At 37.8% G+C, this 23,658-nt stretch overlaps 1 protein-coding gene across 1 annotated transcript in view; it reads right to left on the reverse strand.

Moving 5' to 3' along the window:
- Nucleotides 1-242: 242 nt before the first annotated feature.
- Nucleotides 243-23,658, reverse strand: part of Scel (sciellin) — a 72,045-nt gene continuing 48,629 nt past the window's right edge. Inside the window, 12 exon segments of the mRNA XM_051195257.1 lie at nucleotides 243-1,185; nucleotides 2,549-2,651; nucleotides 4,747-4,855; nucleotides 7,611-7,685; nucleotides 9,979-10,050; nucleotides 10,914-11,006; nucleotides 13,723-13,785; nucleotides 15,754-15,794; nucleotides 17,496-17,530; nucleotides 19,254-19,265; nucleotides 19,394-19,524; nucleotides 22,216-22,275. Coding sequence (XP_051051214.1) covers nucleotides 1,163-1,185; nucleotides 2,549-2,651; nucleotides 4,747-4,855; nucleotides 7,611-7,685; nucleotides 9,979-10,050; nucleotides 10,914-11,006; nucleotides 13,723-13,785; nucleotides 15,754-15,794; nucleotides 17,496-17,530; nucleotides 19,254-19,265; nucleotides 19,394-19,524; nucleotides 22,216-22,275 — 817 coding nt within the window. The 3' untranslated portion in view covers nucleotides 243-1,162.

Consider the following 23,658-nt stretch of genomic DNA (forward strand, 5'->3'; position numbering starts at 1 on the left):
GTCACTCTTCCCTCAAGAAATAGTTGCTATGTGCCTATAAAATACTTTATATGTTTAATCTTCCTATGCTAGCAATAATAATGATTCCTTGTATGATTATTGAATTTCCAACTCCAAAAAAGAGAATTCTTTCAAAAGAAAAACTGTTTTAAGCAGTTAAAAATAAGCTAATTCTCATAGCATGAAATACAACTTGTGATCAGTATAATTGACCAAAATCGTTAGTGAATGATATTCAAACATTAGGGAAACTCATTTTATTGTTGTGAGCCTTCTGTAAACATAAACTGTAACATAAACACATATAACATGTTTGTAACCCATAGCTATTACTTCTCAGATTATTTGTACACCCAGATTTTGAAATGCATGCAAAGGAAGCTTAACAAGTTACACATCATATGACTTTACCTATCACCCACAAAGCTATTAATTTCAGTTTTAAGCGTAGTCTATTAAAGATATGCCAGTGATAAACTGAAGGATGACACAGGTGAAATTATTTATGTCCCAATAAACAAATATACCAATATGTTTCTAAACAGCAAACTCAAATTTCTTTTAGACTCAGACAACTGGAAAAGCAAAGGGGACCTTAGAAATCATTTTGTCTAATGCCTGTGGTGTCACCGGGAAGTCACTGAAGAAGTCTGGAAACTTTAAGTGATTTTCTAAGATCCAAACAACTTGTCACATTGACCTTGCTGAAAAACTTCATAAGAAAATTTCTATGTGCATTTTCTTTTCTAGAAAAAAGGAGAAGTATATCTTGCTTCTATCAGCCCATTTGTCAGGGTGTCAATAATGCCCTAATACAAACTATTAGGGGAAGTACAGGCAAGAAGATAGGAAGCTTGGCTATAATGGAAAACACGATGGGCAGGCAAGCAGGAATGGGGCCTGTTCAGGGTTGACAATGCTCACTGTCATTGTCTTTGGTAACTAGAACTATGTGAGTATTTATCACTAAATCTTGCCAGATACCAGATGGTTCTTTTCATGCGTGCGACCTTATTCGAACTAGTTAGATTATTTGTTCAATAACAAAATTGTTATTTTGATACAGGAGGTAATCTTCAATGTAAATCTTTTCTGGATTATATGTTCTTAAATCGTAGCTTTAAATTCCTTGACGAAGGTTTCTCATCTCCATTTCCACATATCAGTGCTGCTGAATCCACTTTGCTGAAAATTTAAAAGCAAAGTTAGACACATAAATCAAGATGAAAATAAAGGCACAATTAAAATTTGAAAAGAACCAGTCATCCTCCCAGGGGACCCTACTGGATCAACCGGTACATCATCCCATCCCTCGGGTCCTGAGTTCCGCACTCTGGCTTTGGTCACTCATGCAGAGCCACACACGGGGTGTTTAATAAATGAGTGAGGATCACAGCTATGAGTATGCTCTTTTAAAGAAAACATTACTCTGGAGTGTACATGGGCAGAGAGGAAGACATGCTCACTGCTGAATCCTTGTTCACCAAACCCCTTACATCACATCAGGGACTCTCAAGATTTGGAGTTACCCCAAACCCACCAAGAGTCAGCATAGACTGGTTAGGACTGCAGAACTAGAAAGAAAAGTGGGTATGAGGAATCCAGAGAAAGCAGACAGAGGAAGGCAGAGCATAAACGTAATCAAGGTTATTCTTTCAATTGATTCTGAAGCCCAATAAAATGTGGGTCTCTGAATATTTTCCCAGATGTAGATACCCAGTAGCTCATTAAAGCTCATGTATTTGTGATTCACTTCTGTGCCTTTGATCCCTTGTAGGAGTCCCAAATAGTCATTCACTACACCAAAATAGGCAGGAACAAAGGCCCTTTAACATTGTAACTGTGGACAACTATGGATCTTACCCTCAACAGCAATTTGTTTCCCTTGTTCTACTTACTATTGAATGTAAAAATAAATTTAATGTACTCTCTTGTAACAATCAATTAAATAATACAGAACCTTATTTTCCTGACATATTCTGCACGTGTTTTAAATCAGCACTTAAATTTCTCATGCTTAGTTAAAAATGCATGCCCATAACATCTTGCTTTCTCCTCACTGAAGCTAATTAAGAGTCCAAATTATAGTAACATTTGTGCTTGCATTGTTAAAATGCTATATTTAACATAGAATTACATAGAATTAACTATTTCAGGTAAAAGTAACATTAAAAGTCATTGGTTGGAATTACCAGACTATATTTAAATATACTTCCAAGTCCAAGTGCAAATGGGCATCCACAGAAACGATTCAACTTAAACAGTCATTTAATCAGCAAAAGTAATTTCTGCTTCAAACTGGAAAAAAATTTAAATGAATGGCCTCTTTGTTTACAATGCACCCTGATAATACAAAAAGAATAGTATAAGCATTGACTCATGTATGTCATTAGACAAAATACTGCCACAGTTTAACTGTCTGTAGCTCCCTCTTTATTAGCTATGTTTCATAAAGTATTGACTTTTCCTGGAATGTTTATATTTATCAACACTAAATAGTCAGCAGTGTTAGTGAGAATGACTGCTGCTCACAGAGTATGACACTTACCCATCACTTTAGAGTAGCAAGGTTCACAATGTATAGTCTGTCTATAAATCCAGATACTGTCACCTGCTTGTAGATTTTCCAAAGGCTGTTTGCATATTTCACACTGAAGAAAACAGTAGATTGGGTTTATATTATAGACTAAGAATGTACCCTCAAGCACGTGAGGACAGGAAAACCTTTCAGTCTTGTAAGGCCACCCTCCTGAGGAAGAAGTCACAGACAGCCCTGGAGAGAGGCCACGGGGAGACTGAGGGCGCTTGCCTATCATCACATGCCAGACTTCTCAAATACATCTCAACAGCATCCTTCTGCGCAGATGCAGCTCAGGGAGTCTTTACCCTGCACAACTCACAATGGAACAGACAGCATTTTCCACAATTTGGCTATGCCAAGGACAGGATAACCGTCCAATGTCTCAAACAAAAATACAGATTTGTGTCTATCCTTTGCTTCTACAAGGGAGAGCTATGTGATTCAGGCACAACCTGTTCAACCAAACAAACTGCTGATCATACAGGGGTGGGGTGAGGTGTTATGGAAAGGATTAGCCTCATTTTTTTTTCTCTCTCTCTTTTTTTCAAGACTCATCTGCTGCTGATTGGCCAACTTCCAAATATGAGTTACTGGTTGGCTTTCAAGAAGAATTCACTAGAGCAAATTGCCTTTGATAGGTTTATTAAACATTTAAACTAGTTTAAGTGATTCTCTGTTACCATGGCTATAGAACAGTTTGTCTTTTTCTATGAGCATGAGGAACATTTTTGTTCTGTCATACATAGTCCCTAATGCTTAAAATTTAAATGAATCACTTAAAATATAATAAATGAAAGTTATTCCTATTTACTAAAGAAATAACCAGGAGAATTTCTCATTTTAGAAGATTTTAATAGAGTATATTTTGAAGCTAGAAATACTTTCCTGTTATAATCAAATGTTTGTTTCATTTACAGACTATATTTTTATCATGCTATATTGAGTTGTGGTTTAGCTTGTTATTTTTTTTATATTTTTTTATGTGCCATGAGACACAAGAGGAGAGGTCAGAGGAGAACTTTGTGGAAATTAGTTTTCTTCCTTACAAGATGTGGGTTCTAAGAATCAAGCTCAGGTCCTCAGACTGGCTGACAGTTAGTATACACACTAAGCTGTCTTGCTAGCTTTGTATTCAAAATAATGTACCATATTTCTGATTGCTAGGTAATTGATGATGACCAAGCAATCAACAAACAAAGTAGATCTATCTGGATAAAGGAAATAATTTTCATTAGCTGTAGAATCCATCATAAGTCCATCACTAGATGGGTCTTCATAGGTCCATCACTAGGAAGGACCCAGACTTAGGCAAGGAATTTTCAAAATGGATGTATATTAGAGAATTCTAAGGAGTTTTAAAAACTACCAGTGTCCAAAAATACTATGAAATCTTAAATTTTCTGTCTGAGTATTCCAAGTTTTTTTCCCCCTTAATCAATCCATATAACAATAACCAGTATTGAGAATCACAGCTTACTCAATGATCTATTTTACAGGTAAGGAAATCATGGCCATTGTCATTTAAATGATTGCCCAAAGCCACATGGACCAAAGTGAGAGACAGAGCCAGAATTGAGGTCTTCAGATACCCAGTCAATTGCACTGAGAGGTATGTGACCAACACACACCATTGAAAAAGTAAGAAGAAAGAGCTGAATAAAACCAAACTTGGACACATTTGCTATTGTACATCTCTGTTCCTGATTAAGCCACAATTAACCACAGTCTTAACAGCAGACTGAGTTTAAAGCATTGTGAAGCCTGAGTCCGAGCTCATGACAAAAGAGCTGCTAGCTTTATACTCAACAGTCTGTTTTCCATGACTGGTGTTGTTGTTGCATATTTGCTGCAGTACATTGTTTGTTCAAATAAATGGTACAGAAACTTAGGAATGAACAACTATTCTTCTTTTCCAGAGACTTAAGTTTCCTGGCTAAGGGACGTGTGAGGAAATGAATTCTAAGCCGAAAGCCAAGGTAGTGATTACAGGCCTTTGAGGGTGAAACTGTAGAGCACAAAGAAATACTTAGGTAGCATATTATTAATGTGGGTTATAGAGTGTTTAAAGCTTTAGCTTCATGCTAAACATTTCAATATGAATGCATATTTTTTTCTTGTGGTCGTGCAGCCTTACACTTAGTAACGTGAAATAAGTATGTGTTTACCTTAAAGCAAGTGGAATGGCAGCAGATCTGTAACTCATCTAAAATCATCTTGGTTTCCACCCCCAAGGGCTTGCGGCAGTAAGTGCACATGTCTCTTTCAATGACAGACCTGTAGTGACATAAGAATTAAAAACAATTTAAAAGTGCCATCAGGTAGGAACAGGCATATCCCCTGTAAAATCGCGTGGGAATGTGTTGATCCTGATGGAGCTTTAGCAATCACACTAACATCCCAAAACATGCTGTTTACTTACCCTCATGATAGGACTAATTCTATAATGATGTCAAGGAAACTGCACAAGGGAAAAGGCTCGGGTTATTAATTTACCAGCAATCAAGAGCATATCTGGGCAGAAAAAGATGCTCAGTTCCCAACTGAGCTAGAACAAAGGCATTCCGTGAAGCTAGAAGATCATTTTAACTAATTTACACATATTACTTCATACACTGCGGAGGGAGATTGTGTGGCCGATTAATGCAAATTTCACTAAAGCATTCAGTAGGCCCCAAATAGAAATCCATTCTGGAATGTGTTTATGAACTCATACATGATGAGTCTATAGAGTCAGGGTCATCTGAACATGTTCTTGGTACCATGGTGAGGCAGGATACAGGGATGTAGATGATGACTAAATTAATTTATTCTCTAAAGGAAGCCATGACCCTGCCACAAATTAGATGAGAGAAAAGGTAGTTTTCCTTGCCTATTTTAGAAACTTAATATTCAACTATAAGTGAACTATACATGATCAACACAGTAAAAAAAAAAAAAAAAAAACTAAATTGTGACAGAACCTTAAATAAAGATCCTTTTCCTTTTGAAAGGACTTAAAGTTGTCTTGACCAGCTTCCATAGACTTTATTGGTTTGGGGCTACTGTCATGATCTGCATCCCTGTGTCCTAACTCTTATCATGACACTGACAGAACTGTCCTGATGACTCTGACAGTACATGAATGTAATACATGTATAGTACAATACTCATGTAGCATCTCCCCATATGCTTTTCTATTGCGGTAAATAAGGATCAGGATAAACAAATAGGCCGAATAGATGTTTATTCAGGGAGAAATAACTTACAACCTAGACAGATGAACACCAGGAAATTCAACCCAATCCTCTCCTGTCCAAGTCATGCCAGCAAAAGAGCGCCTTTCCTGGCCCCCTCCGACCTCCTTCCACAGGTCACTTCCGCCCATGGCTCCACCCCCAATGGGCGTGGTCAGTGCTACAGAAGGACTATCTCACTACACTTTTCTTTAAGAAATTCCTTTCATCCTGAGAAGTTGGGATTGTTATCATCTCCATTACTTTATAGGAAGAAAACAGAGATGCAGACCTGAACGGAAGGAAGCAGTGTGATCGAGCCCGCCCTTCACCTGCCTGTGAGGCCTTCTCACCCCCAGAGCTGAAAAGAGTTAGTCCTGCCTAGCGCCACCCTTCAGTACCAACAGTTCCAAAAGAGCCAGCAGAGAAAAGGGGAATTGAGGGAAGGAGAAAGTGAGAGGAAATGCAGTAAGAGTTGATTAAAAACGTGTCTGGTTTTACACTTTCAGTCATTCCGATTGCATCATCCTAATCACTACATACATAGATATAAATATATGAAGATTTACGTATATGTAGATTACATAATGATTCATCTATATGTGCAAATTGCATAGTTGTTTATATATCTTGATACATGTTTGCAATTTTTAATTTATTCTATGATCACTTGCATATACATGCCTGGCAAATATGTTCCTGTGAATTGTCCATATGTTCATATGTGCATATATATATATGTATATATATATACACACACACACATATATATGTATATATATATATATATATCTTCCCATTTAAGACTACAAGCACATCAAAAGCAGAAAATAGTGCCTCTACATCATCATCTCATTCCATCAGCACTGACAAAAGGCCAGAGACACAAAGAAAGAAGAAATTGCCTCTTCCAACAAGATGTTCTTTTCACTGAGGAGGCCACGGATGTGGGATGCCATCAGAGAAATGGCTGCTCTCCTTATTTCCCTTAGCAAATGGGATGTCAGTTCACATTTTCAGGAATCGCTTACTGTATGCCCGCTAGCTGCTGAGGACTGCATTAGAAACTTACATTCTAAGCTGGAGTAAGTTATGTCCTTACTCCAGATAGTTATGTTTCCAGCCCTTGCTAGAGACACCGTAACAGCAGAAAAGTGGGTTCTTGTGTCATGGCCTGTTTCTAGAAGTTGGGGTGAAACACTAATGATTTCCACTTGCATCTGCAAGCCACCCTCCCTGAGTATCACCTAGAGGCCCCACGGAATGTGACGCAGTAAGGAGGATCCCCGGAAGAAAAAGCCTGGAATGGGGCCAGTTCTCCATCCAGCATTACATGTGTGCTCATCCTAGCCCTTCTAGGAACTGAGCTGAGTCCATGTGTTGGACGAGGAGATCCATGCAGCTGCCTTTGGAAAGCAACAAGGGACAAGGGTTGGGGACATTCTAGTGAGACATAAAGCCTATGTGATTATAATGTTGCAGGCAGGGGGCTCATGGGAATCACCAGCAGGAACAGGTCTGACCAGAGAAGAAATTCAGAAGGCATGGAAAGGACTTCCAGAATAATGTCCATGAAAGCCACACAGCAGCTGGGAAGCAGGTTCCTGAATGCAGAACTGTACTGTGGTCTCATCATGTATTTTCCTAACAGTTTTCTACCTGTCACCTATCAAAATCATCTCTATAATAAAGGACAAAGAAAAATATACATATGTGTATGTGCACATGAAAGTGTGTATAGGTTTATGTGTATATATATATATGTATATATGCATATATACACTTTGTGTCCGTAATGGAAATATAAGCATACTTACCTATCTGAAGTTGAATAAACAGTTTGTATATATTTTCCTGAGATATTTTCCTGATATCCATCCTTTGGTGATTTACTAAAAACATATAGGGACATGAGAGAGTCAGGACATTTTCCCTAGTATTGCCCCCACATAGGTAAGAAAACATGTAATCCTTCACACATTATATTATTTGTAATATTGCAAACACAGATGATGTCTTTATACCTTTCATTATTTAATCTGTAGAAGACATAATGCAAAAGTCCCAGCAAGTCAAACAAACAAACAAAACATCAGAACAGGTTGGGGCAGTCTAAATCTAAGTGTAAGCAACAAAGACATCATTGTTTTTTCAAATACTTAATATTTTTCTTTCACTTATTTACTAAAGTAAAGCCCACTAGCCTAGAGGCACAGGTCTGTAGCCCCACCTGCTTCGGAAGATGAGGCAGGAAGATCACAAGTTCAAGACATGCCTAGGCTAAAGAATGTGCTCAAGGCCAACCTGGCAAACTGGACATATCCTGTCTCAAAACAAAAATCAAATAGGGTCGCTGGGGAGATGGTTTAGTGGTATAAAAAAATTCTTGGTGTGTGTAAGGCACTAAATTTAATTCTCAGAATTGTGAAAATTAACCAATTAAATAATTTAAGTAAAATATTAATTAAATTAAAATACTAACACACACACACTCAAGCACCTTTGCCAAGGCTGTCAGGTTTGTTAATGTTAATGACAATAACTCACTCCTGAACATAACTCTAGAGACTTCACAATATACTGTGCCATCGCCAATGTAGACCTTAAGAAAGCTAGAGATATTAAAGGGACATCACTGTCACCTTAGTAATGGTAAGAAACAAACAGTAGCAAAGCCATCCTTGCAGAATATTCTAACCTATATATTATCTGTCTAACATATTACAGTATTATCTTTTATAGTTAGAATTTTCAAATCTGCATTTGCATCAAAAGCATGTTGAATTTGTTAAAACACAGATGGCCAGGACCCCAATGACATACTTTGTGATTCTTCAGGTCTGGGATGGGACAAGTAATTTTCACTTGAAACAAGTCTGAAGTGATACGGTTGAATTCAGCACAGAAACCACACTTGAGAATTGCTGTCTGTACACATATATTCCAATAACACAATATGCACAGATATTCCAATAACATAACACAGATATTCCAATAACATATGCACAGTAGTCTACAAAAGCAAACTATAGCCAACAGAGCTAAATAATTCAAATGTGGTTTAGTTTAATGAACTATTCAATAAATAAAAACATCTGGAAAATAGTATTTAGTAGACTATGCCTAACTCTAGAGATTTACTGTTTCTTAAAAATTGATATCACAGTTGTCGGACTTCGTTTCAATGAGATATCATTTTAAAAATCAAAATGCATTGACTCTGTAGGGTTACCAGTGTGTGAAAATAGAGTGCCGTGTAAGTATAGAATCAATGCCTTTTTCTTTTATCTTACTTGCCAACATTTTGTGTGTTGTCTTTATATCACCGTCATGCTATTTATGTGTGTGCCTACTTCTTTCAGATTCAGTAACTATTTATTATTTTTCTCTCAAATGTTTTATCTTTCAGTTTAATTATAAGATAGTAGGAATTACTATGAAGCCAAAATAGAGCAAAAATTGAATTAAGGAAAAAAATTATTTTGGAAGCTGTGTGTGTAAACTACACATGGCTTTGACCCAAAGAAGTATTGAGTTGTCCCTGGAGTTCCCATGCACACAGTTGTCCCTGGACTGTTGTCTTGGGCTTCGTTAAAGTAAACACACATGTCATGTCACATATGTCTGCATTTGTGTAGTTCCCATTACATTACCCTGTAATTAGGCCAATTCTCATTTTTTTTTATACTCTTTGAAAACTAAATGTGTTGGAATCCGTGTCCTCTGTTACACTTTTGTCGACATCTTTCATTCCAAGCAGGCAGTTTCATAGGACATCAATAATATGCAATTTGGGTCATAATACGTCAACCTAAAGATATATCTTCCATGTAAGATTAGGAGTAAATAATAAATGGAGCCTTTGAATTAAGGTGATTCAAATTAAAAAGGTTGTTAAAACCAAATGGTCACGCACATTTATGTAACAATATTTGATTACCAATCAAATTACTTACTTATTCATTAGTTATCTGAAATTCCTTTGAGTATATACAATGACTATAAGCCATTTATCGACTACTTAATATTGGGAACAACATAAATATTATATGCATAGAACTTGCAATTTTCCGAAACTATCTTCTCTATGAAAGATACACACCCTGAAACGGTAGCACCCTTACATGGCACAGATCATTCACAGCTGCAAAAAGAAAGGAAATATCAGAAGTACTTTTGCATTACCTACTCTCCACGTACGTCCTTGTATAGACAACAGTGTCCCTGGGCCCAGCATCCCTGCTTCCAGTACTGGAGCTACAATAAAACCATTTAGTTTCCTGTTAAAATGTCACTTGTTGATAAAAACAAAACCATTTTCCAATTCAGTGCAAAAAGGTGTGTGTGTGTGTGTGTGTGTGTGTGTATACTTTCTAAGAAATATATATATTACTTCTAAATCAACTCTCCCATTGAACTCTTAACACCCACTGTCTTGTTCTACTTAGGTATTATTGTGAAAACTAATGATTCAGTAAATTTGTCTTAGAGCATGAAGATCATTTTAACTGTCCAGGTATTGTATTTTAGTATCTATTTCCCTGATGCCCAGTTCATTTCTAAGCCATAGACTTCCCCAATAAACCTTAAGTTAAAAGTGAACTTTAATTGGCTATTCAAACTTCAGATTTAATGATATAGTCAGAAAGATCTTGTTCAAAAATGTGAATACCCAGGTTGGAGAGATGGCTCAGTAGATAACAGCACTGTTGAAGGGAACCCACATTTGGTTTCCAGCACCCACATTGGGTGGCTCCCAGTGACCTATACTTCCAGTTCCAGAGATCTGATGCTTTCTGGATTCTGTGGGTACCAGCAGATGTGTGATGAACATAACATAGACTCAGATATACACATAAAATGAAATCAATATATCTTTAAAAGAATGTCAACATTAATGTCATAATCATGTTTTATATATTTGCAGATATTAAAGCAACAATCACATTTTATATTCTTCTATTTGCATCCCGGCAATAATTGAGTTGCTGACTCAACAATTTCATGTAAGAGTATTTACATATAGAAAGTTTCATGCTTTAAAACAAATGGCTAGCTTACATATAAACAAATAAACACAGGGATAGCTCTGTCATTGGTTTTATAATTGTCTTTAGTACCTGAGGCTGTTTCTGGCTTCATAAGAATAGACAGAGGTTCTTGTGGACTCCTTGAGTTGAGTTTTGGTGAATCCATTGACTTGGCCATCTAACCTGCAAGATGAAACATATGTATTTGGCCTTCAAAATCAAGGTCACTTACAAGCATTTTGCTTTGTTAAGATTTTGCTATGTAGACGATATTTCTTTACATCTACCTGGTTTCTGCACAGAGATATACCATAAAGTATAGATGACTTTACTGATTCCACTGGCTCCACAGAAATTACTGTCTTACCTTAAAGAATAATCCACAAACATGGCTCATGTTATCTAATGCTATGATAGAATGTATTTTCATCAAGGCTAAAACCAGCTGAAAATAGGTTCCTTGATCATTTTCCTAACAGCCATGCCCTCAGATTTGTATCACAGATCTAAGAATTCATCAGCTTAATGAACGATCCAGGGGTTGCTTTGAGACACTTCAGTTCCCATTTGGTTTAAAGAAAGGTAATACTTTGAAGACTACAGAAGTTTGACCTAGATTTCTGCTGATCTAAAAATGTCATCATGTTTAACAGAGCATAAGCACATTCAATTTCTCCCAAGCAACAGAGGAAATTCTCAATGGAAAAAAAATAGTGGAAATTGTAGCACTTTCTCCTCATCTCTAAGTTTTGAGAGTAAAGACATGAAAACCTACACAAGAGTTCAGATTTCTATTAAGCCTTATTATCAAACAGGCTGCCTGTGGGAGGGTGTGTGCACTTCCTTGCTGGTACCCACAGACACCAGAGAAAACAAGCCTTCTCAAGCTGGAAGAGTAGGCATTTGTGAGCTATCCAACATGGGTGCTGGGAATTGAATTCTGGTCCTTTGCATGAGCAGTACATGCTTTAACTACTGATCCTTGTCTCAAGTCTTGTCCTACATAACATTTAAGGAAGAAAATGTGTTACTTGATCATCCCTGACATACAAAAACAAACAAACAAACAAACAAACAAAAAAACAAAACAAAACTAATAAAATAAATGAAAATAGTAGAAGGTACCTGGAGATATCTTAATTTTTAAATTATAAAAAGAAATTAGTCTTGGCTAAATATACACTAAAATTTCCAAGTATGAAGCTATGAATTAAAGTTAGGATAATCTTTCTCTCTGCTTTGTTAAGAAACTTTACAAAGGTGTGTGGTGTGCTGATTTTAAATGCATCAGGTCCTAACATCATAAATTTAAAGCTATTAAATTCATGTGATTATAAATGTGTGTACACATTCCTATGCCAATAAATGTGTGTGCGGAATTGTGCCGCTAATTAATTTATTGTGTACTCATCTATAACAAGTTAATTGGCATTTATTTATCTTTAAAAAATCTTTCTGCTTTAAAGGAGCTGTTTTGTGAGGAAATTTTCCAATTACAGCAAGTAGTAAAAATGTGTGATCAGCACCATCATAGAGGGTTTTCTCTCATGATTATTGGGCTATGTCATTCCACAATAAGCCTGAAGAATATTCAAATTTAGTGCTTTCCTAGAATTCATAAGACCCTGTTTTCAAACTCCAGCCCCACTAAATAAATATTATGATATTCAAATAACATGATACACAGTATAAAATTTAAGAAATGCACAGCTTCACAAAGAAGAAGGCCATGGGTGACCTTGAAATGAATTCACATTGTTTTTAGTGGTGCGAACTTAAAACATCACCAGTTTATAAAATGCACAAACAGAAGTGGGCAAGAATCTGTAAACACGACTGTTCTCGATTGAATTAAGTTCCCTCAAATTCATACACCAACGCCACAATCTTTGACGTATTGTTTCCTCGCCAATGCTGCCTATAAAACCTTGTTTCGTGGACAGAAAATGGAGCAGCTTTTAAGTCAGCTTAAAAGAAAAGTTCCTTAGCTGCGTTGATCACTTCTAAATAATGTTTGGATGAGGTTGGCTATGTGTCAGTCCCGTTCAGTTCTCAAAAGTGACTGCACCTCTACGAGCAGCAGATCCTACTGAACACTTCTTTTCTCTCTTTCTGTCAGAGACTCTGTTGGGGTCACAACAAAAAGGCACACATTATCTGGAGAACCAGCACAACATGGACTCTGTGGGATGCAGGAGCATCTTGCAGACAGTTGGGGAAAGACACCCAGCTCGTCTTTCCATAACCATTCCACACCTGGCAGAAAATACCAACAATATTATTTCTTACCCAATCACAAAAGCTTAAAAAAAAAAAAAAAAGCACAGGCATCTTGGGAAGGTTAAAAAAAAAAAAGAAATGAATATTTTTAGTCTTTCAACCATGTGGAAGTTATCAGTTCCTCCCTAACTTAAGTTGTGTGTCACAAGCAGGTAAAGCTTCCATCCGAATATTCCTCTTAATGCCAAACAGGTATTGCGGTAAAAGGAAATATCAAAATGAGATTTTGCTTTGTTGCTATGAGAAATTTATGTGTGCTTTTAACATGAGATATTCAAGAAAGAGAGTCACAAGGTACTCCTTCCCTACTGAAAACCCACCAAGCGACCGTGAGTAAAAATAAACGCTCACAACCCAAGTAAAGGGCTTTGAATTTTCATGACACCTTTTATACCAAGTAACAGGATGGAGCAACAGGAATGAGAGATTCTAACACAATCAGAACATTGTTAATTTTTTCTGTGTTAGATATTAAGCATATGGTGCTGTAACTTTTCTGATTTGGATAGTGCTTATAAAATGCTACAGTGCAATTCAACTCCTCCAGAAAATTTTCTAAACAATCACTTGGGTACAAAAGGAATTCCTAAGAAATAAAGCCAATTGCAACCAATCTTACCTTCCATTTTTATTTTCAGATACATGAGAATCAATTTCAGTTAAATTTTCTAGGCTCTGGTCTCTAAAGAAAACAAAAATACATAAAAACAAAAGCATAGTGTGTATATGTGGTTTAGTTGTAACACAACTGTAGGAAATTTAAAAATTACAATAAAACATCAGTACATCTTCTTAGACATAGTCATTTTTGATTTGTAAGTGTTCAGGAGGCTGGAAACTGTATACTGAGCTATTTAATCTATTGGCTTGTAGGTAAATATGCAAGTATGACTGGACTATCCATGAAGAGTGGATATCAGCCTTGCCTAGTATGTACAAGGTCCTGGGTTTAATTCTAGCACCATCAAATGGGTGTGGATTTTATAAGTGAAAGAGATATCACTTTTGGAAAGCTTAAGAAATCCAATCTGAAAAGAGTTTCCTGCAGCACTGATCACATGTTCACATGGATTACCTCATTCAGACCTCACAAGATCTTGCAGGACTGGCACCTCCAGCTTGGAAACACTGAGTGAATGTCCTAAAACCCAAGAACTAACTTATAGGAGAATGAAGAACTGAGTGCATACTACCCACCTACAAAAAAAACAACGCTCGGAAGTTTCTAGCTGGAGACCTAATTGACATTGTTGGGTTACAGAAATATAAAACCTCAGACTGACAACTGAATAAGAAATTGACAAGGTAGAGGATGAATGTGGTGATGAGACTCTCAGATCTTAGGCTCAGTGACTGACAGGCTGACTCGGTGACTGACAGGTTGGTTCCTCTGGCATGTTATCCTACATTAGTCATTTGCATAGTAACCTAATGTCAAAAGATCCTGTTTGCTGTTTTCATGAGTTTGGGAAAAGCCTGTGTCATGAAGCCTACTGAAGAGTGAAGCTCATTTCCTCCCCTACGTCCTTCAGTACGTAATTCCTTAGGCTTCTTCTGTCAAAGGAGACTCCTAATATCCAGTACAATAAGGTTTTGGTGAGGAAAACACAAGTCATGGCACAATGATTAAGTTGTGAGTAAAGCAAGTACAAGAAGAGTGATAGTTAAAAGGATGTGGCAATGTAGCAGTGAGTTAGTGGTAAATAGTTAATGGAATGCCGTAATGTCAAAGTGAGTTAGTGATTCCACGGTCCTGAGGGACTTTTAAATTTTCATTTCAGTCCTAAACTTTCCCATCGTTGGAATTAACACCAGTTCCTATAATTCTCCCTTCTCCTGCTCTAAAATGTTGTATTCAAATAAAGTTACTAAACAAAGAATCAGCATGTGGATTCTCACTCACAAAATTAACATTGTTAGGGAAGCAAAATGCAATAAAGTATCCTCGTGTATATGTGGAGATTTAATAGTAATTGATAAACTATGCAAATTAGCCAGCATACTTTAGCTTCTTAAACGTCACACTTAAAAAACTATTTGTGTGCTTTGAAAAACATAGAAATTAATTTAAATATCTTTAATGTGAGTTTTAATATTCCAGGGAAACTGTAAAATGTACAGTACTTCGGGATTATTAATGGATGTTATAATTGAACGATAATGTAAAATTCAAAGCTGGGTTCCCCCACATCATCAGATAAAGCTGAACGTAGTCAATGCTGCAAATTTATAATGCAGATAGAAGACTCTGAATTTGCCTAAATGATGTTTTTCACCAATCATTACACAAGCAACATTGTCATATCTGAGGCTACCATATTATCTTAACAGCCTCCACCAGAAGTGGGGCTTTCCTGGCTTAACGCTGGAGATATGGACTAACTATCCCAGCATTCCTTCAGGGTGGCGATAGTGGGTGGTGAAACATCACTAGCAATTTGCAGGGTTCTTTGGTGCCTGTCTGGAAGCAGAAATTTAGAACATTAATAATTAATCTAACATCAGTTTATTGACTACAGATAATGGGATCGCTCACTGGTGCTGGCTCACATTACTACTAAAAGCCATGCTGTTTCTCGTTGAACAAATGGAAATTCTGTGTGCATCTGCATTGGTTCTGGCTGCTGCGTTCCTGGGATCTCAAGGATGCTTGTGTGTATTTCTGATGGATGAGTGGAGCTTATTCAGTCTCTAACTGTGAATTAAATATGCAGCTGCTGGCAATGTCAGCAAAGTCACACAAAAGATCAGATCCACTTCTGCTTTGTCACTAAATGACCAGTGTTTGTGTCACATTGCACTGCTGAGGGTCTTATGGGGGGTTCATCCCACCAGCATGAGCTTTAAAAGTCCCTTTCTTTACCTATGCTGAAATCATGAGGATGGCATAGCTCCATGGTAGACACAGGTGGCTGAATCAATCCATAAATGCACTCTTCTAAAATAGTTCAGTCTTTTCTATTTGTCTGCTGTGTGATAATTCTCGGCCATTTATCATCCGATCTAGTACACTTCTAAAGAATAGTCAGACAAGTTACCTTAGCTGACCAAACTTCCATCACAGAATTCCATGATGCCTAATTTTATTTTTTATTCTTTTAAATAGTAATATATTTGCTTAAGAAAAAAATGTCCTCTTTCTGTGGATTTCTGGAAAAGGAGTTGCTAGAGTACAAACTACCTTTTATAAAGTTTGCCTCTTGCAGTAAAACCAGAGGCAAGACTCTTACAAGAACTGCCATTCGATGGAGATAGGCAGGAGACAGGAGCTGGAGGACATGTCTCTTGATTACTCATTGCACAATGTGACTATTAGACCTGTTACCAACATGACTGGCAGTCTCCCAAGACTTCCACAGACGACAAAAGAAACCCACCCAAATAATTGGACTTAAGGCTCACTCAACAGGAGGGAAATCATTTCTGGTACTAGAACCCTAGATATCTTCAGGGTTAATGCGATTTTAGACTTTAGAAAACAATCTACTGCTATCACTTTTCTAGATCTGCATAATTTCTTACTACATTCTAAATCGTATCCTTATATCCATAGATACTCAGAGAAGCACATGTCACATGCTATTGTGAAAGACTGCAGGAATAACAGTATCTTCTCCCAGTACCACCGGGAGCAGCAGCTTGCCTGGGTCCCCTTCCCTTCCAGAGGCAGCCTCCCTCCCCAGCCTTGCCAAGGCATGTGTGCCTATGATGGCTTCCAGCACTTGGATGAAGAGTTCTCAGATCTCCCTGATAGAGGAAACATCTCAATCTGAATTTTGAGTCATCCTTAAGAAACTGTTTTTAATTTTTTTTTAAAAAAATCTATAAATATAATAGAACAAATGATTGGCAAATGAACACTACTAAAAACGATTTCTCAGAATAAATTGCTTGAAAACATTTTGTTACAAAATAGGTGCTATGAAGATTAAATGAGACAACAGAGGCGGGAAATCTGTTAAAAACTAAACGGTGACAAATATGCGAGCATTTAAAATGAAGTTAACTCAATATATTAAAGGGAAAAAAGGAATAATAGGGAATAAACCTTCTAGAAGCAAAGGTGTGCTTAAAAGTCACAGCTTGTTTACATGTAAGATTAATCACAATGGATTTCGGTGTGACTGCTCAGACTCTCCATGGGCTTAAGAGAAAATGCTAAGACAAATGTCAAAGCTTCCCTCTCTACACGCTCTACTGAGTGTAAAATAAGACTGTTCATCTAAAAATCTAAAACAGAGATATTCAAATCAGTATTTTGAAAAGCCCAGGAAACACACACACACACACACACACACACACACACACACACACACACACGGGGGGGGGGGAGAAGAGAGAGAAAGAGACAGAGAGAGCTTGCAAGAAACTATGCCCTGACAACATTAGAACTTTAATATTTTCTATTTGATTCGCTCTTGTGAGTGCTGATGGATATACATTGAACTAATTATAAAAACCTTTAATAAGGGACATATCAAAGTCTCAGAAACAAAAGCCAGCAGACATAAACATATGCTATGTGCTGCCACTACTTTTTTATAAAAGGCAACACTGTGTCACCACAGCAAGGAGCTAAGCAATGGTTCCGAATTCCCTCAATAAGTGACAGATGCAACTTATCTCAATGAACTGGAAACACTATTTCCAGGCCTGGATCCCGTGAACATGTGAATGCAATGTTTAAATTTTATCCAGAGAAAATATAACAGCTTCCTTACACAAGTTTCTGATTTGATTTTGTGTTACTGATGGGTTACAGGGTGTACCAGGTATTTAGGCATTATTTCCATGGAGGTTCAGACTCCAAAGCGTATTGTAGTGATCTGTACATTTGTGCTATTGTCATCCATACGTGATCCATCAGACCCTGTCAGACCACTGAGGGACACTTCCCATCCCAGCTGTCCTACAACACAAGCCCCAACCTATCCCTGTAGCCTCCTGGGTTTCCTGAGACATCTAATGAACCTTCATCTATTTGAAGATTGAAGTCTGTGCTGTGGAGTCAAGAACAGAATTCAGCTGGAAACCACAGGACCTCATAGAAGATAGAATTTTTTTCACTCAAGCCTTGATATTGTCATATGCAAACGAGGAGCTTGAACCAGACACTGCCTACAGCTCTGTCCTCTCTAACATCAACTCCGGGAACACAGATGTTACTGCATGTAATGTTTTATTGCAACAGCCTTCCGTTTCACTTTTCTTTCTAAATGCAACTCACTGACAATACATGCTATGTTCAACCAGCAGTACACGGGGGCTCCTAAATGCAATATATTAAACTGACAACCTATTATTGTCTTAGCGTAACATCTCTCTGCCCTGGCACATAATTAGCGTTAATCTATGCTAATTGCCTGCTGTTAATAAGATTGAGTATGACTACCAAATTCTCTTTTTGGTGTCCGTGGCCTGTAATTAGACCTAACATGCAAGCAAAATGACACCTAGTGATAGCTGTGAACCCAGTAGGTGCTCCGTGATTAGTTACTGCCTCAGCAATCACGGAACTACTATCAGTCTTCCTTAATTTTCTCTGTGACCCTGAACAAATCGTTTGACCTCTCCGAGTCCTTGTCCCCTCTTCTGGAAAACAGATTCAGCTGCAAAGGTGGTTTTCAAAGTTGTGCCCATCAACTGTGCTAAGATTTCCCATGTTTCCTCCATCCCTTCAGTAAGGTTTTATGACTTGTATAGGTGTCAACACACTTAAAAATGGAAATTATGAAAACATTCCCAAGATTTTATACAAAAAATACTTGTACACACACACACACACACACACACACACAATTTGACTTGTATATAATCAGAGATAAAAAGTGAATTTAATTACCTTAGAGAAACTACAGAATTATTTACGTTCATATACATTTTATAAGCACAAGTCCTGTAAAGAACAATAAGCCTCCTACACTTTCTAGTGTCCTCCAGAAAACACTTTTCCACAAAGAGTAAATGCACTCACTACTAGTGATGTGTCAAATGAGGCATCTTGGTTTATTCCACAGCTATCATTAATAAATCTTAACTTCAGAAACAAAAGCTTAACATTAATACTTTACAAACCAAGCAGAATGTACCAGCTCCCAGCCTAGCTATATCTCTGCCTCCCCTTGGTTGGTCCGTTAATTTACTTAAGACTAGGAGAAGGCCCTGCTATGTACATGGCTCATCTGCCTGTGTTTTGCTATGTCTAAATACTGAAATTACCATGTAATTTCCAGGTACATATAAAAATAGTGATGATATTTCAAGAATTTCATTGAATTTTCCCATAAAACTGATTATGGTATTTACATTCATATTCTGTTTAGTTGAAAGAAAAACAAAATATAATATTTTCGCTTACCCGGCAGTAGTTTTGACATCTTTGGGGCTTGTATTAATAAGTTCATCAAGACCGTGTTGATTGCTAAAACAAAGTAAAAGGAAGGGTCAAAGTCGGTAAGAAATTGTGTGCCCATGACGGCACACAGGTAATGGGAATAGAATAAACACAATGTGTTACAATGTGTCTATCACAGGTTGTTAGTTACTTTTGGATTTGATTTTGTTTTCAGACAGGGCCTCACCACTTCCTTTATAGAACAGCAGGCTGGTCTTGAAGTCTAATGCCTTGTGACTTAACCTTTCTAAGAGTAAAGGGGTGGCTAGTACCAAACCTTACAGAGTTTCATAGGGAATAATACGCTTCCTAGACCCAGATCCCCAAGAAATGCTGAAGATGCACCACATTGAACCCTGCACACTCTCACTCTGTCCCCTGGGCATCCTTCAGACGGAGCTCAGGGCAGCTGCAGGTGAGCCTGTGTTCTTTCCCTGAGCACCGCAGCTCCTTCCATACCAGCATTATTCTCACAACTGCTTTATGAGCGGCAGCTTGGAGTTGCTCCAATACATAAGCCATCTCAATTTCTCAAGAAGAGAAGTATGTTCAATGCCATGCAAAAATATTCTCATTAACTCTAAACCCGTTATAGTGCCAGTTTTCTCACAAAGTCATTTAAATATTAATCCTGTAATTATGAGAAAGCAGCAAACTGATATTTTCAGTTTATTCATTTTTATACATTTATAACTTATTAACTAAGAGTTTGCAGTATTAACCTACTTATGTGATTATTGTCGCACAAGGAATTTCCCAAGTAGTAATTATACAGAATTAGTATCGGTATTACCATCTTAAACAATATTATAGTGAAATAAGTGGAAGCAATAATAAGAGAAAAACCCTGTCTAGCATTTTATAGATTAACAAATCATGTTCACATTTTTTATTTCCTCTTTTGAAATATCTTTAATCAAATAATCCTACTCTTTTCCATAAATTGGAGGATTTTTTGTTTGTTTGTTTGTTTGTTTGTTTGCTGAGGAGGCCCCTTTGATTAGAGTGCCCAGGTCTTAGGTCCTGAAAATAATACATTGTAATATCAGACAAGGTCAACTAAGAACAATCATTTTATACTTCTCACCCTTATTATCAAATCAAATTCATATTTAGTAACTTAAAACTCCAGCACTCCAGCATGACTTGAATCCTCAAAACAAAACAAAACAAAAAAAAACTTTATTATACATGGTTGGCAAATAAAAAAAAGCCACACACCAAAAATGAACCAGACAAAGTCTATATGTCACAATGGGTTTCTCTACAGTTAGAACAGCCTTTCAGAGCTGGAGCTCTGCACTGCATTCTATACATTCACTGTAAAGAAATTATTTGGTTTCTAAATTCAACGTAGGGCAAGAGGTTTTAGTCTTACTTGGGTCATGAGAACCTCAGGACAACTCAGCACTAAAGGTCAGACACAGGATGAGCATCTCCAGCTTAGCCTTACTAAGATGAAATTATTTATGCAAGGCAGGGCAACTGGCTGTGTTTGAAACGTTGCTTCAACGACCCTGAATTGAATCACCTCTCCCTTCCAAATACAAACTATCAAGGCTAGGGAGCATCTGACCAAGGCCCGCAGAGACAAACTCCTCCTACATACTGGATTTATAACAAAGATTTAGTAGGACACAGACACTCTCGTTTACTTACAAGGCATTTTCTACTTGCTTTCACAGTAGTGGCATGCAGTTAGGTGAGAAGTTACTTTGGCCTCTCACACCTGATCTATTTGCTACTTAGACCTTTGAGCAAAGCTGCTGTGGATCTCTGGTACAGTCTGGATGTGCTTTGTTGTTTGTTACAGTTGTCCACACTGTAGTAAAACAGAGCATCCCTATTCTAAGAGACAGGAAACAGCTGGGAAGCCACTATCTACATACCGTTCACGTCTAACTCAACTCAAGCTGACATAGCAACGTATGCTCATGATTTGGTTATGTTTCTTTGTTTACTCGACGTGGTATGTTATAGGGAAAGTTCTTTCTATATAAGAAAACAAATGTCATTTTTACTTTTCAGGGGATCAAATGTGATTTTTTTTAATGGCCTCCTAGGCTAGGGACATAGCTCAGTGGGTAACACTTGGTACACAAGCCTGAAGACTGTAATTTGGATTCCTACGACCCAGGTAAGATGCGAGGCAGGCGAGATGGAAGGTGAGAACACAGACAGAGATTCCCCAGAGCACACTGGCTAGCTAGCTATGCTGAATGCTAGCTGGACTAGTTCCAGTCTGTGAGCTGCAGTAGAAGGTAAATGCAGCTGGGGGAGACACACTCTGTCAACCTTTGACATCGACATGCACACACAGTACGTAAGTCAGCCCCCACACGTACACACACACACACACACACACACACACACACACTGACTTCCTAACGTTAGAGTTGGCTGGGTTTCAGATCAAAAGAAGAAAGGGAAAAATGGAGGAAGAAGACAGGGGAACCTTTGTCTACTGCACACTCTTATTTGGGCTGCACCAAGCATGGAATACATATGCTAAACTGGAATCAGTTCACCTCTGTATTTCATGGAACCCCTATCTCCCTTAGCCAGGGAAGCCTGTGTAGGGGTTTCAGTACCAGACTGCGGGGTGGTAACATACCTCTAAGGAATGTCTCTAGCACAGTATGAAGCCTTTCTCTGATTTTTAAGAGTGAAATGGAAAAAAAAAAGAGGGGGGAGAGAAAGATGTTTCATACAACTTACCCTTGGTTAGCTCTGTTGGTTGTGAGCACAGCTTTGGTGAAATTGTCAAGATTTTGACCCCTTAAAAATATAGAAGAAAGAACGTTACTAATTAAATGACATAGAATGGTCAAAATTATTTGTTTAAACTGATAAATATTTTATTGCAAAATATTTATTAAAACCTTGACACTAGCCATTTTGTTGAAATTTAGGAATGGAATTGGTTTTGAAAGTATCCAGTGAACACAACAGCTCTGGCTCCTCAGCTAATGACAAAGGCAAAGCCCAAACAAGCTGTCCAGTCCTAACGAGTCTGAGGTGACACCCAGACACACGTCTGGGCTCTAGCCTATCAGGGTCACCCTTCTTCTGCATTGTCCTTCTGCTAAAAGGAGCCAACCAAACACAATGTTTCCTGTATTCATTGAAAAGCAACTCCACTGTGCTGAGAGTCACCTGACAAAACTCTAGAGTAACGTCAGTCGGGATCAGTCTTTACACTTGTAAACAGTGATCAGATTAAAATGGAAAGGGGGACATATTAAATCCTACCCTTGAAAGCCTTTTCCTGATGTCAAATTATTTTTTTATATTTTTTTATTTGAATTTGACACAAGCTTATTTTAAACATCGATTCCAGTTCCCGAACCCTCCCCTGTTCCCCCACCAACCCCCATTCCATCCCCTTCCTGCCCCCCCAGGGAGGGTGAGGCCTTCCATGGGGAGCCTTCAAAGTCTGTCATATCATTTGGAGCAGGGCCCAGGCCCGCCCCCATGTGTCTAGGCTGAGAGAGTATCCCTCTATGTGGAATGGGCTCCCAAAGTCCATTTGTACACTAGGGATAAATACTAGCCTACTACCAGAGGCCCCATAGACTGCACAGTCCTTCCAACTAACACCAATTTCAGGGAATCTGGGTCAGTCCTATACTGGTTTTACAGCTATCAGACTGGAGTCCATGAGCTCCCCCTTGTTCAGGTCAGCAGTTCTGTGGGTTTCTCTCAAATTATTAAGATCTTTGGAACTTTAAACAGACAAACAAACCAAATGAAAACCCACTTGATAAAAGTAGAATTAAATCAACTAGCCATTTTCCTTTGAATCCTATGAACCTATATGCCCTCAAAATAAATTTTAGGATTAAGTTTTGATAGAAATCAAGACTGGTCTAAATTTTCAGCTGACAGGAGTAAAGTTCCAACCTTCATACACATCAGTGATACACTGGCTTCATTTCCCACTTATTCTCAAAACAAATCCCATCATTAGGCCATGGTTGAGATTGTTTTTCATTAGTGTATTTTGGAACAAAGCAACGGTTTACCCAAAAACTTATCCTGTCTCCAGAAACAGCCACACTAATCCTGTGGCCTCAACTCAATGGTGTTTTGATAATAATTCCCATTTCCAGCACGTTTGTTTTAAAAGGATCTTATAGTCATTATCCCACTTGGCCCTTC

Source organism: Phodopus roborovskii, unplaced genomic scaffold (assembly GCF_943737965.1).
Source record: "Phodopus roborovskii unplaced genomic scaffold, PHOROB, whole genome shotgun sequence".
Taxonomy (NCBI): Eukaryota; Metazoa; Chordata; class Mammalia; order Rodentia; family Cricetidae; genus Phodopus; species Phodopus roborovskii.